The following is a 15,467-nucleotide window of genomic DNA, read 5'->3' as shown; positions in this document are numbered from 1 at the left end:
AACTCATCTTCAGAGAAACGCCGCTGGAGCGCGGCCAGAGTGTCTCACAACCGGCACACAAATACAATAGAACAGCCACCATGCCTCATCACAGCCTCGGCTTTTTTTGCATCTTACATTTTTAAAGTCCAAATGAGTTTAATTTGCCATCCTTATAGTGTTTAGAGCTGCTGACTTTGATATAATGCTCATTTATTTAAGAATCTAACCAATCAACCAAGACGGTTTACATGGTGAGAAGCTACAGGGTTCATGGGGTCGGCGTAGAGCTGGTGTGTTTGGCTCTCCTGTGCAAGAGTGAAATGTTTCCAGAATGCTAAGGCTGAAAAAGGTAAAGGTGTTTGTTTCTCATCTAGTGTATTGGGGCCTCACACCCATCTAGTGTACTGGGGCCTCACACCCATACTGGGGCCTCACACCCATCTAGTGTACTGGGGCCTCACACCCATCTAGTGTACTGGGGCCTCACACCCATCTAGTGTACTGGGGCCTCACACCCATCTAGTGTACTGGGGCCTATCACCCATCTAATGTACTGGGGCCTCACACCCATCTAGTGTACTGGGGCCTCACACCCATCTAGTGTACTGGGGCCTATCACCCATCTAGTGTACTGGGGCCTCACACCCATCTAGTGTACTGGGGCCTATCACCCATCTAGTGTACTGGGGCCTATCACCCATCTAGTGTACTGGGGCCTATCACCCATCTAGTGTACTGGGGCCTCACACCCATCTAGTGTACTGGGGCCTATCACCCATCTAGTGTACTGGGGCCTATCACCCATCTAGTGTACTGGGGCCTATCACCCATCTAGTGTACTGGGGCCTATCACCCATCTAGTGTACTGGGGCCTATCACCCATCTAGTGTACTGGGGCCTCACACCCATCTAGTGTACTGGGGCCTATCACCCATCTAGTGTACTGGGGCCTATCACCCATCTAGTGTACTGGGGCCTATCACCCATCTAGTGTACTGGGGCCTATCACCCATCTAGTGTACTGGGGCCTATCACCCATCTAGTGTACTGGGGCCTATCACCCATCTAGTGTACTGGGGCCTCACACCCATCTAGTGTACTGGGGCCTATCACCCATCTAGTGTACTGGGGCCTCACACCCATCTAGTGTACTGGGGCCTATCACCCATCTAGTGTACTGGGGCCTATCTTACACCCGGAGCAATGCAGCTCCAGGCGCGACGCACGTGTGTTTTGCTAGTTTCAGCCCGACGCAGTTTTCATTTTCACGTCCTGCGCCACGTTGTTTAACTAGCAAATGCATTTGCGCCAATCTGTGTGTCCATGAGCTGCTGGTCTGAGAACGAGGTGTGTTCTGGCGTATTGTTGAAGCGTTGCTATTTTGAGGAACTGAAATAGACTGAGGCGTTGACCAACTGAACCCTGGTCTAAAGTCAATGGCTCAATATTTATTTTGTTAAAGAGCGCATTAGTAATGTGCGCCTATAGGAGGGTCCACGCGCGTACACTCTGCTTTACACACACAGGGCAGCAGAACACAAACATGCCAAATATTTAAAATAAAAGGATTACAATGTAAAAGATTATTATTGTGTACATAAAGATATGGTGGAATCCGGCTTATCCCGTAGATGCTCTGTTTGCTTTAACCTCACACACACACACACACACACACACACACACACACAACTTTAACCTCGCGCACGAGCAGATTCCTCGCTAGAGAAGTGTTCAGTTTTTCCGCTTGCAAATCCCATCATGTAAATAGCGAATCCGCCATGGCACAAGTGCAACTGGCTTTTAAAGGGAATGGGAAATAAGACTCTGATTGGTTTATTGCACGTAAATCCCAAAACACACCCAATACTCATTAAGAGAATAGAGACGAAACACACCCATTACTCATTAAGAGAATAGAGACAACTCTTTTAGACCACGCACCAGGAGCGCCAACCATTTTTCCCGTCGTTAAACCAGCAAAAGTGGATTCGGATACGCATTAAGTGCACCTCCGCCATGAGCTTTAGGTAAAGTAGGGCCCCTGGAGTCAATCTGGTGTCTATTAGAGAGCCTCCTGTACTGGAGTGAAGCAAATTCATCTTGATCTTGGTGTGAACAGACATTTAGGCCTCACTTACACAGCATGGGTCAATAACTGACTCAATATGTCAGTTATTGACCCATATCATGACCCAATTCCCATTTTTTCCTCCCATGTGGCGCAGATCGGATACGACCCGCGAACGAGTAAGCAGGAAAAAAGCACATGGATTCCGATATTCTCAGATCAGTTTCAGGCCTAAATCTGATATGAATCGGATATGTGCATTTGCGCCTGCCGTGTAAGCAGATCAGATATTCCCGTCAGTGCGAGTCGACGTCACTGAAAAAAGAGACTTTTGGAAACATTTCGCGGTAGAGATATATTTATAACAAAGTAAACATCTCTAGTTGACTAAGAGAATATAATAAGAGACGCTGAAATGCGTTTATAATCATCCTGAGTGCTCGTTGCCAGTGTTATCGGTCCCGTTGTGGAGATTCTCTACTCGTTTCAGTGAAATTATACAATAAAATGCACACAAACATGTCTTGATATACAATCTCTGATGAACACATTTGGTTTTAATGAGGAAAAAACCTCTACGAGGGCAGATTCGGACCCAGAACCTCTGACACACTTAACAAAAGTTCTACCACGAGAATTTAATAGCGGATCTGTGTACATAATCACTGTCTTGAAGAATTTGTATAAAATAAATTTGATATAAGGATGAAATTATTGTCCCATGTCAATAAATTAAACTCAATGCACTATTGAAATTGATTTCTTGATATCATAATGTTATTTTTTTGTTCATATCACCAAGTGTAGTGTAAATGCAGATATCAGATATCGGTCACTTTTAAAAGATGATGTAAGCGGGTCATCAAAAACATCGGATATAGTCAAAAAATGGGAATTCATAACTATACGTTTGCGTATGACCTCATTCGTCTTATGTTTCTGGGTGTGCTCAGGGGTGGAGCGTCATGCTCACGTCTTTATAATAATCGTGCATTTTTGTACAATTCTCATCGTATGAATTCATATGAAATCGCCGCCTTGTCACAGTTGCATTTCTCAGTGAGATCAGGTTATTATTAACGCTATAATAGTTTCTCATTTACCACTGACATTCAGCAAATACCCATTTATATCCTTCAAACAAGTCTTTGGATATATTTAATATTCAATTACATGAATAGTGTTGGTTAGAGTGTTTCTTTATTACTACGATTACAGAATCAAATAGTTGTGATTTAAAGTTTAAATCAGTTTCTTTTTCAGGTTTACTTTTTCATCAAGTTCAAATTATTTCTGAAATATTATTTCATGTCAAGTCCAATTTATTTATATGGAGCTTTACACAATGCAGATTTATTTTCAGCAGCGTCAGGTTTTGTTTGTTTGTGTGAACAAGCCTTAAATCTGGACACAGATCTTTGTTGGTGATTCATCATGCTTTTTAGCTTTGTCTTAATTCTGGGAGTTTGGCAAATCAGCCACAGCTCCAAATAAATCCAACAAAAATGTGAATCATACACAGTCGTGTCCAGCATTCGTATGGCGAGCCTCTGAGAGCGAACAGCACACACACACACACACACACACACACACACACACACACACTTATTCTGCTTATTTTTCAACCCTATTAGAAGAAAATAAAAAAACCCTAGGTACTTATTTGAAACAGTGGCTAAACTAAGGAAAAATAAAGCTTCAAGCCCAGAAGTTTCCAAGCAGCACAGCAGTAATGACTTTATGAACTTCTTCACTTACAAGATTGGTAATATCAGGGAGAAAATTATTACTATGCAACTGTGTACTACAGTATCGCATCAGGGAGTGCATTGTAGTATCCCTAAGGAAAAATTCGATTCATTCATTGCTATAGCAGAGGAAGAATTCGCTAAACTCGTTAAATCATCTAAATAGACAACATGTATGATAGACCCTATACCGACTAAGCTACTGAAAGAGATGCTTCCAGAGGTCATAGATCCTCTTTTTAATATCATTAATTCATCTTTGTCATTAGGATATGTACCAAAACTTTTAAGCTTGCTAAGATTAAACCGCTTGTTAAAAAAACGCAACTTGATCGTACAGAATTAGTCAATTACAGGCCGATCTCAAATCTATCTTTTCTGTCAAAGATACTAGAAAAGGTGGTATCCTCACAACTATGTTCCTTTTTAGAAAGAAATGGTATCTGCGAGGATTTTCAGTCAGGATTTAGACCATACCATAGTACTGAGACTGCTCTCATTAGAGTTACAAATGATTTGCTCTTATCATCCGATCGTGGTTGTATCTCGCTATTAGTGTTACTCGATCTTAGTGCTGCATTTCATACTATTGGCAACAACATTTTTTTAAATAGACTCGAAAATGATGTTGGCATTAGTGGAATTGCATTAGCATGGTTTAAATCATACTTATCTGACCGTTATCAGTTTGTAGCAGTAAATGAAGAGATGTCTTATCGATCACAAGGTCAGTATGGTGTACCACAAGGCTCAGTACTAGGACCGTTGCTGTATGCTACCCTTGGGAGATATCATTAGGAAGCATGGAATTAGTTTTCACTGTTATGCTGATGATACTCAGCTCTATATTTCTCCACGCCCTGACGAAACCTACCAATTCACAAAATTAACGGAATGCATAGCTGATATAAAAAACTGGATGACTAGTAATTTCCTACTACTAAATAAAAAATAAAAAAACTGAGATTCTAATTATTGGACAAAAAACTTCCTCAATTAATAACCTAGAATACTGTCTAACACTTGATGGCTGCTCTGTAGAGTCTTCATCGTTGGTTAGGAACCTGGGTGTGCTCTTTGATACCAATCTTTCATTTGAAAGTCACGTGTCTAGTATCTGTAAAACCGCATTTTTCCATCTTAAAAATATATCTAAATTACGACATATGCTCTCATTGACAAATGCGGAACAATTAGTTCATGCGTTCATGACATCAAGGCTAGATTATTGTAATGCTCTACTGGGTGGTTGCCCTGCACGCTTAATAAACAAATTACAGCTGGTATTCAAACGCACATAACTATAGAACCAGTTCTTAATGTGCATGTGAACACCATCAGCGTTTCTCACAGGTTCGCGTTTAAAGTCTGTGTAGAGAGAATGGTGTCGTCTTAGCGGCCTCTAATTTAGTAACTAATGAGCGTTGCGACGGAAGCGAATCAATCAAAACTAACTTTAGCTGGAAAATAACTTTATTAAAGAACCGCTATAAAGCCAAAACAATCTCTGTTACCATAAAGTATGCGCTTATCTCTGTAAAGCTGCTTTGAAACAATCTACATTGTTAAAAGCGCTATATAAATGAAGATGACTTGACTTGACTTGACACACACACACACACACACACACACAAAACCCTATGCGTTTGGCAGTGTGTGTGTGAATGTACCTACTTAACTATATTTTGGGTACAAATTTTTATAAAAATGTACAAAATCTCCAAAAACCTCCCTTTAGGGACGTCCTCATTTGTAAATCAAGTATAAAAATAAAGTAATTTGTGTGATGGTTAGGTTCAGGGGTTGGGTTAGTGTGTGTGTGTGTGTGTGTGTGTGTGATAGTTAGGTTCAGGGGTTGGGTTAGTGTGTGTGTGTGTGTGTGTGTGTGTGTGTGAGTGAGTGAGAGAGATTGTGTGTGTGTGTGTGTGTGTGTGTTTGTGAGTGAGTGAGAGAGATTGTGTGTGTGTGTGTGTGTGTGTGTTTGTGAGTGAGTGAGAGAGATTGTGTGTGTGTTCAATCATTTTAAATGTGTGATGTAGAGAAGCTTATAGAAATCACTTTACTTTCACGGCGCAAATATATAGTTGTGATACGATGTGATAGAAAAGAAAAATCATTTTGTATTTAGTTGTAATTGTTCGTTTACTCTTCACAATATACATATATTTTTTGTTTGCACTCTTAAAAAAATCACGGTTCTTTATTGGAACCATGGAATCTTCCCGTTCCACTAAAGGCTCTCTATAATGGAGGATTATTAAACACTGCTGCTTTGAAGGCGTGTGCCGCATACTTCTGTGTTACTCCAGCATCAGGATGCGCGTCGCAGTCGAGCGTAATCCATCTCAGTTCAGATGAACTCGGTGTGAAGGAGACGAGTGCACATGTGTACGCTAAACCCGTGCCCTACTTACAGCTCACGTGACGGGGAAGCAGAAACACACACACACACACACGAGTGAGTGTGTAGAGGGAGGATCTCAGGAACGCAGCGAGAGCCCAGCGTGTGTGTGAAGCTCTCAGAGAGAGAGGCTTGTGCTAAAGTAGTGGGATGCTAATAAATAATACACATTCACACACACACTGACACAGCGCTGTCTGGTGTCCTGGAGAGAGCTGAGCATCATCTGATGCTGTTCTGCTAAAGACGTGAGTGTGTGTATGGAGGCCGACCGCTGTGTGTGCGTGTGCGTGTGTGTGTGTGTGTGAGATGAACTGAAGGACAGTGGTGCATCAGAGCAGAAACTGCAGCCTTGAGGTCTTGAGTTCATCTCTGTAAGGTCAGATTTGATTACCTTGTGTGGTTCTTCTCCAGAGATACACACACACACACACACACACACACACACACACACACACACACACACACACACACACACAATCACACACACACACACAACACACACACACACACACACACACACACACAGTCTCTCACTCACACTCACACTCACACACACAGACACAGACACAGACACAGACACACACTCACACATACTCACACACACGTTTACTTGGCTAAAATCTGGATAGACTTGTGTTGTTGTCACACACAGATAGTCACACACTCGTTACAGTGCCTGAAGACTGACACGACACACTCAGCTCTTCTTCACGTAAAGCTGTTAATAGGATCGTTCACATTTAATATGATTAAAATACAGCATGTAAATTTACAATAATCTACACGATAACTGATATTGTGACATGATATATTGTTACATCCCTATACCGCAATACAAAAAGGCAACAATATGTGTTGTGTATAGTGTTCATGATGTGTTTTCATCTTCAGAATCATGAATATTGTTATTCTGGCGTCTCTATTGTTTGGTTTCAGCACCAAGTCCAAGCCTGTTAATTTACACACACAATGTAACAACAAATCTAGCATTTTAATCAACAGTAACATTTTATTTGTTACCCTTTCATCATGTGTCTTGGAGAATCGTAATAATATGGCATCGTGAGTTCAGTGTCGTGATATGTGTCGAATCGTGACATGAGGGCATCGTTACACGCCTATAACTCATCATAACTCACTACAGACTTGCTCTCCGCTCACTGATCTATAAACACAAGCATCACATGATCTCATCTATACAACAGATCAGTGTTTCACATCGAGCCGATGCTTCCAGCGCCACAACCCGGTGACTCGTGATCATCTACACTCATGAACACACACACACTGTCTGCTGATGTCCTCAGAACTGTTTTCCACAACACTTCATTCCTCTTAAGACTGACAGCTGACTTTCACAGCTCAACAACAGCATCCCATAATGATCCTGATGCCATCACACCCAACTGAGGTGACACACACCCAGAGCACATGACCTGTGTAACGCACACACACACTCCCACTCCCACCTGAAGATCCCGATCAGTGCAGAAATCACCGGCAGAGTCCTCTGATAACCAGCATGCCTCACACACACACACACACCACACAAAGCCTCCCGAGCCTCCATATCCATGCACTGCAGAGAGACACGGTCTGTGTGAAAGAAAGGAGCGCTCCTCACGGACACACGGCATTCTGGGTCCCGAACACGGGAACGCGGGAACACTTACTGAGCTTGTCCTGCGGCCGGGAGAGCGGGAAGCAGCACAACTGCCCCATGGTCCTCTGCGGATCTGTGTTCACGAGCGGGAGCGCTGACACCCAGCCATGCTGAGAGAGAGGGAGAGAGCGTGTGACTGTCTCTCGCTCCGCGGAGATTATGCAAGTGTGTGAGTGTGTGTGTGTGTGTGTGTGTGGAGGGGGCTGGTGGGAGATTGGACGACTGTAGCTCCGCCTCCATCCTCATGCCAGCTTGAATAATTGCTCTGGAACGGACAGAGGCTTATTGCTGTGTGTGTGTGTGTGTGTGTGTGTGTGTGAGAGTGCTTAGTGAACTAGAACAGACCTTTAAACATGCATCTGGCTGCTGCTCACACACCCAGAATCCAGGGCAAGAGATTTCTGCACAAATAAACACAGCAGTGTGTGTGTGTGTGTGTGTGTGTGTGTGTTTGCTCTCGCTTCATCAAATCACAACTTAATCTGACATCAAATGCTCTGACAATTAAATTACTCATATTACATTTGACAGTGACTATAAGCCATTACACTACTAATTGGACTACGACACAAAATAGCAACTAATTGGGTTTTACGATTCATTAACAATACTGCTATTTTCAACAAAGAGCCTGAGTCTTCTGGAGCAAAGATCAGCTACAGGACACACACACACACACACACACACACACACACTCACACAGACACAGACACACTCACACTCACACTCAGACACACAGACACAGACTCACACACTCACACACACACACACACACACACACACACACACACACACACACACACACACACACACTCACACACACTCACACACACTCACATACACACGTTTACTTGGCTAAAATCATCTAAATGCAGACGCTGGATAGACTTGTGTTGTTGTCACACACAGATAGTCACACACTCGTTACAGTGCCTGAAGACTGACACGACACACTCAGCTCTTCTTCTCGTAAAGCTGTTACAGGGATCATCCGTCCTCATGAGGAGCAACACATCAGAGAGGCCTCAGTGTTGTTACTCGTATACAGTGGAAGTCAATGGTGACCAAACCGGTTCGGTTGATCAGTGATCTTCTGGAGATCTCCTGTGCTCCACTACAGAGTAAAGAGAGTAAGGTGTGTTCGACAGGAGTGAACGAAGACGATCTTCATGTTTGATCAATCCTCCTGTACGCATCCGGCCTCTGAGAGCGATGTCACACGCCTCTGACTCGTGCCATTACTGACTAATGCCATAAATGTTATGCAATCTTACATAACGTGCACACAGTCCAAACTTTATGAAGCCGAAGTCCAGACTGAGAGCATTATGAGTCTGTTTATGACAGATCATCAAGTTGTTCAGCGGTTCACACTGATCCAGGGTAAGGGTTAATGCAGTTTAGGGTTTTCTTTACATTCTGTTTGTATTTTAGTTGTCAATTTTAGGTCAGTTTTAGAAAGTTTCGCTCTATAGTAAACTAACTTCATAGCGCTTTACTCCAGCTTTTCCCCGGTCACATATTGTAGTAATCATCGTAAATTATCATTGGAAAGCTTAAACACTCGTAATGTATCCTGTGCAACTGGACGTCGCCTTTTAACGGCTCAATTTGTGTGACATCGACCTCAAATTAACTTGGTTAGACGTATGGCTTTGATCTTCTGTCAATTTTAGAGTCCACATTATTTTGTAAAATATATATTTTGCATAAAATAAAGTTTATTTGCGTGTAAGTGTAACTGCTTTACAGTAAACATAAGTGCTTCACTTCTGCTTAGTGTCTTTAAAAACATCCATTTATTCCAGCATTCATATATCACAACCATTTCAGTTCAGAAGAGGGACAGATCAAATAATTAGCTTTTGAAAATGAACATTTAACAATCAAATGATTTCTTTACAGTAACACATTTGCTGCACACTGGTCTCCTGAGTTCAGAAAACACTCGCAGTCACGGATTAATTCACTCCAGAGATTCTGTGCGGCATCTTCCTGGTTTCAGCTTAGCTTTAGCCTTTTGTCCTCACACACGTATCGTCACTGAAGAGGCTGGGAATGAAATAACTGTGCAGAATAATAATTATCATGTCTGTTTGCTGGACTGTTGCTCTAGTGGAGATGAAATATACGCAGAAAAAGAGATATTTTAATCAGTTTCTGATCAGTCACATTTCCAAAGCAAAGCAATTCAACATCCGTCTGTCTGGGACAAGTGTATTTAGTGAAGGGGCGAGTGAAAGAGAACCGCACTTGCTGACCTGAGTAGCCTGATTAATGTCAATAACAAAAAATAAGTAGGGAATCAGTAGTACTATACGCCAGAATTACTCTGATTTAATACACTTAGTGTAAGAGGCAATTGATAGTGGATATAATAATATATAATGTATAATGTACTGACGGTTACAAGGTTGCGTTATTCGCAGTACTCAAAAAACTAAAATGTGAAGTTTTTATATTAATAACATTTGATACTGTTAAGCAACCTCAAGAGTTGTTTTCCTGAATACCATCATGATTGAAAATGTGCCATATATTTCATAAAGCAGTTGAATAAACAGTTAAAATTAAGCCACTCATATTTTGGACCCAATATTGACTGTTTTTGTTCAGTTTCAGCAGTGAAAACAGTTCAGCAGAACCATCGCGCATCTCACAGCAACACTCATCCGTGTTTCATAACCGAATGATTCAGTGTTTTGAACAATCGATTGAGTCAAAGATTCAATGAACCGTTCATAAACAGCTGCCTCATTCTTTAATGAATCAGTCGTTTGAATGAATCGTTTGAATGAATGACTCAATGACTCACTCATTAAGACAGTCACTTGCCGCCACCTACTGGCGGTTTAGTTTCATGTTTAAAAATATAATAATGTATAAGTATAATTTTATTGATCAAGTTTAAGAATTTAAAATAAAAAAATGCCCTCGGGGTAAATCTATCTTGCTTCAGAATAATATTAATAATATTTACAAAAAATAAAAGAAAAAGAAAAAAATTATTCCAGACAAGTGATTGACTGATTTACTTGTCTGAAGGAAAAGTACATGACAAGGTTAATGTCGAGCCCTGGTTTGACACACGCGCACACGCGTATTGAACTTGTTTTACACTAATCGGAACAGCATGAAGGATAACATATTGTTGATGGGGATTTAAGACAATAAAAAAAAAACAATAAAAAGCAAGAACGTTCCCCTAACCTTACCATATGATTCCCAATTGGCTTTTGTTGAGGAACCAAATAGGAACGTTCTGGGAATGTTAGGGGAACGTTCTCCAAACCAACAGGGAATTTTCTAGTAACGTAAAGAAAGCTTTCCTGCCTAACCAACAGAGAGCTTCAGGATGTCTGTTCAGTAATTTCCTATCTCAGTAATGACACACATCACAACATTAATCCGATCTGTAAAGCTGCTCTGAGACGAGGAGCGTCAATGCCACAGTATCTCATCACTCCACTACTGAACACAGGGTTCGTTCAGACACTGTCAAATGTAATTCCAGGTCTTTCAAGAACTTGTCAAGCACTACCTTTTTGGTTTTCAAGGAATACAATCAGAGCTCTCACCTATCAAACAATATCTTTATTATCTTTCAACTACTAAAAAAAAGGTAAATAGATCAATAAAAATAAACTAATAAAACAAAATGGTTCACATAAAGTGCAGCAGATGCAATGACTGTGGAACTTTAACCATTAAAAAAGATACTATGACAAAGATATCGCTTTCCTTATCCCTCTCTCATGAATATATGATTGACCTGAAGAATGAAAACTGCATTATATACTTGGATATTTATTCGAGCAATATCAAGCTCATAGCCATGAGAAACGGCTCTAAATGTATATCGGACGGGTTGCAGCGTTGATTTTGTGGGAAAAGATAGTTTCGCATGTATTGTCTTTCAATAATTCATGCACTTTTCAAGTACCTTTTCATAAATATGTCTGTTTTCAAGGGTTTTCCAGCACTTCGAGCACTTAAAGCAGCATGTACTGTACGAACCCTGTAAAACAGACTTCATTAGCACACCACTCAAAGCCCAACAATCAGCTTTACAAAGGACCAAACTGATCAGCCCTCTTGACATTATTACTACACAATCGACACAGAGTCACTAACCCTGGATATTCACACCACTGCATGAAAACCAAAGGTCTCAGCCATTATTACACGTAACGCACCATCAATCATCCCCATTATCATCAGTAAATGTTGAAACATTTACTGTCATTAGTCATTGCTAATTCCTCACAGCTGTTCTGATGAAGACCTCATGCCTCACACTAGCACTGAGTCCTGAAGCGTTTGGATCTTGTAAACACACGTGTGCATCTCTCCGATGTGTGCTTTAACACACGCTGATCAATACGCCTGCCTTCCAATGCTTTCATCAAGCAGTCTCCAAACAGATGATGCACAAGTCCACATCTGGACATCATTAACCAAAGCTAATGCTGGGTACACACCAAAAGATGTTTTACATCTTATAAGATTTTCAAAATGTGATAGACCACAAACACGAGGACCAAAAATCCTAGATTTAAGCGTTTTGCTCCTATAGTGTGTGTGGTGTGCCATGATGTGACAAAGACAGCACACCACACACCAACAGATCTTCAAGCGGAGTCTCGACTAGGGGTGGGCGGACCGATCCTGAAGTATCGATACTATCGATACTGACGTGGTAGCGAAAAGGATCGATCCTCACATAAAAATATCGATCCAAATGTGTGTTTTTTTTACCAGTAATTTAATTTAACACACAATTCAGTGCGTAAAATAAGCTTCTAAGGGGAAAAATAAGCGAATGTTAGCGGATAATTGTGTAGGATAGAACTTGTTCTCCTAGTCATCTGGATACAAGACGAAACCAATCAATCCCAGAGAGCGTTGGATGCTGGTGCTTCGCTGAGCTCACAGGCCCAGTGCGTTTGGGAAGCGAAGCCTTGCTTAGATGACGGAGAAACAATCGGGAGTTATTTCACAATAAACAAACCAAAAGTGTACATAACGGTTCACAAACAATGCTGACGTCAGGAAGATTTTTTTAATCAACAAGGATCGATGCATTAAATTGATCAAAAGTGACAGGCAAGGGTTTTACACTGGTAAAAAAAAAATTCTACTTCATATAAATGCTGTTCTTTCAACTTTGTTCATCAAATAATTCTGCATAAAATGTATCATGGTTTCCACAACAATATGAAACTGTTTTCAACATTGATAATAATAAGAAATGTTTCCTGAGCAGCAAATCAGCATATTAAAATGAATTATCATCATGACTGGAGTAATGATGCCGGAAATTCAGCTTTGATCACATGAATAAATTACAGTTTACTATGACATAGCAAACAGATAGCCTATGATAAATTGTAATATTACAGTTTTTACTGTATTTTTGATCAAATAAATGCAGAAGAGAATTAAAAATCTTACAGACCCCAAACTTTTGAACAGTAGGCTAGTACTATAATTAGGGTAGTTTTGTAAAAGTCACTGACTAATTACAGGCGAGTTGAGAGCACAAATCACAAAATATTTAGTAGTCATGAAACCGTATTCTGATTTAGCATATTAATGATGCATTCACCTCATAAATCATGACACACTGCTCTAGCACAGGAAAGTGCATACAAGTTCAAGTGCATGCTTTTAAAATGAAGAAATATCGGTATCGGTATCGGCGATACTGGGCCTGTATTTACTTGGTATCGGATCGATACCGAAATTTGCAGTATCGCCCACCCCTAGTCTCGACTGTGAACACAGGAAATCTCGCAAAATCTCGCGAGACTTCAGAATAAGCATGGCGGACGATATGCAGGAAGAAATTGAGATGATAGAGTTTGGAATGATTTTCACACAAAAATATTCACGTGAAAAAACCCACTGTACCCGCCATTATATATAACCCTTATACAGAAATATATTCATTCTTTATTGTCTTTCTTTATTGGATTTATTGTCTCTTTAGAAAAAGTTATTTAATCCCTCTATAGAACCTCACTGAACCCTTAACACTCAGCTTCCTGCAAGTGTGTGTGTGTGTGTGTGTGTGTGAATGACCATGTCTTCCATCATCTCGCTTTCTGATTGGATATTGTTTAGTTTCACATGATAATCTCCAGAGCGTGCGCGTGTTTGTCCTCGGGGTCCCCCCCCCCCCCACACACATCAGGATTTCTGATCGTAAATATTAAACATGTTGAATATTTACGATTCGCGATCGGGGCGGCTCCGACGTTCTTCCGATCAGGTTCGGACACTCTTAACACACCTCACACCAAGGGGAAATCTGATAAGATAATCTGTAGAACCATCAAGATCATCGGGACACAGCTAGGATTGTCGGAAGGGGGGAAATCGGCCCAAAATCAGCCTGATTACCTTCTGGTGTGTACCCAGCATTACAGGGATAAAATTATTTGCATGTTGCAACTTGATCATCAGTGTGTGAACTGAACGGCACACTTAAACAGAAACGCATTATGAAGACGTATTTCCTTCTAAAACAATCAGAGATTTTGAAGACTACATGGAAGCAAGATCCTTCCAGAGAGATGCTGAACGGAGAAGACTCCGGAGTCTGTTGTTGTGGCCGGAGCGCGTGGAGTGTGTCTGTGAGAACGGTGTGTGTTAGCGGCCCCTAAGTTAATAACTAATGATCTTCGCAACGGAAGTGAATCAATCAAAACTAACTTTAGCTGGACAATAACTTTATTCTAGAGCTGCTGTGAAGCCTAATCAATCTCTGCTATCCTAATATCACTGTAAAGCTGCTGTGAAACAGTCTATTGTTAAAAACACTGTATAAATTAAGATGAATTGACTTGACTGGTTCTTGGGAACGCATGTCATCCAGGGATTAGAGAGCCGAGCTTATCCTAGATGAGCTGTGGTCAGACACCGTCATATATTAATGTGTGTGTGTGTGTGTGTGTGTGTGTGTAGCAGTGACAGCATGACTGGATTCAATCTCAAAGAAGATAAAACATTTATGATGCAACTGTTACAATAATATACGGTCACCAGCTGTTACAACAGGACAATTTACTAAAACTACATGTATTAAATTGTAGATTTTAGGAATCTTGAGCAGGGGATGAAGGCAGAGCATGCTGGGATATGCAGAATATCTACATCATTCTGTTGCCAATGATGGGCAAATTGAGCATTCAAATATTACATTTACATTCATGCATTTGGCAGACGCTTTAATCTTGCAATCATGACACAGATTTGGTTATTCCTGCAGGGACTCGAACCCATGACCTTGTGTTGCTAGCGGCATGATCTACTGTTTGAGCGAGAGGATTGTATGTGTGTTCTGATGTACCGTACAATACAGTTGTGTCCTATGCAACAAAACACCAGATCTGTGAACGGATCAGAGGGGATACACTGTAAAAAAATATTTCTGAAGCTAGAAACTAGAGCTGTATGATTAATCGTTAAAAGATGGCGATCTCGATTCAAACACTCACGCAATCTTTTTTCCAATTGACAGCGATTCGGCTCTATGTCTATTAAAGCTCAGACAAGTACGATCACAGCGAACATCCAGATCTGATCCAGAGAGAGCAG

The 15,467-nt window shown here is 41.0% G+C and overlaps 2 protein-coding genes across 7 annotated transcripts in view; one reads left to right on the top strand and one right to left on the bottom strand.

Moving 5' to 3' along the window:
* Positions 1–15,467, top strand: part of LOC311304860 (dynein axonemal intermediate chain 1-like) — a 674,193-nt gene that overhangs the window by 217,656 nt on the left and 441,070 nt on the right. The gene's annotated exons all lie outside the window — the stretch shown is intronic.
* akap7 (A-kinase anchoring protein 7) overlaps positions 1–15,467 on the bottom strand; it is a 49,018-nt gene that overhangs the window by 8,812 nt on the left and 24,739 nt on the right. For 3 of the 6 annotated variants that reach the window (XM_084432188.1, XM_084432187.1, XM_084432189.1), the window contains exons 8-9: positions 8,211–8,266; positions 7,876–7,975 (exon numbers count right to left, since the gene is read on the bottom strand). The exons of the other annotated variants lie outside the window; for them this stretch is intronic. In XM_084432188.1, coding sequence (XP_084288314.1) covers positions 7,876–7,975; positions 8,211–8,266 — 156 coding nt within the window. The remainder of the gene's footprint in view (positions 1–7,875; positions 7,976–8,210; positions 8,267–15,467) is intronic. 6 annotated transcript variants of the gene reach the window in all.

The sequence above is a fragment of the Rutilus rutilus genome, assembly GCF_951802725.1.
Source record: "Rutilus rutilus genome assembly, chromosome: 15".
Lineage (NCBI taxonomy): Eukaryota > Metazoa > Chordata > Actinopteri > Cypriniformes > Leuciscidae > Rutilus > Rutilus rutilus.
The sequence above is the reverse complement of the archived record's forward strand: the minus strand, read 5'-3'. Positions and strand labels throughout refer to the sequence as shown.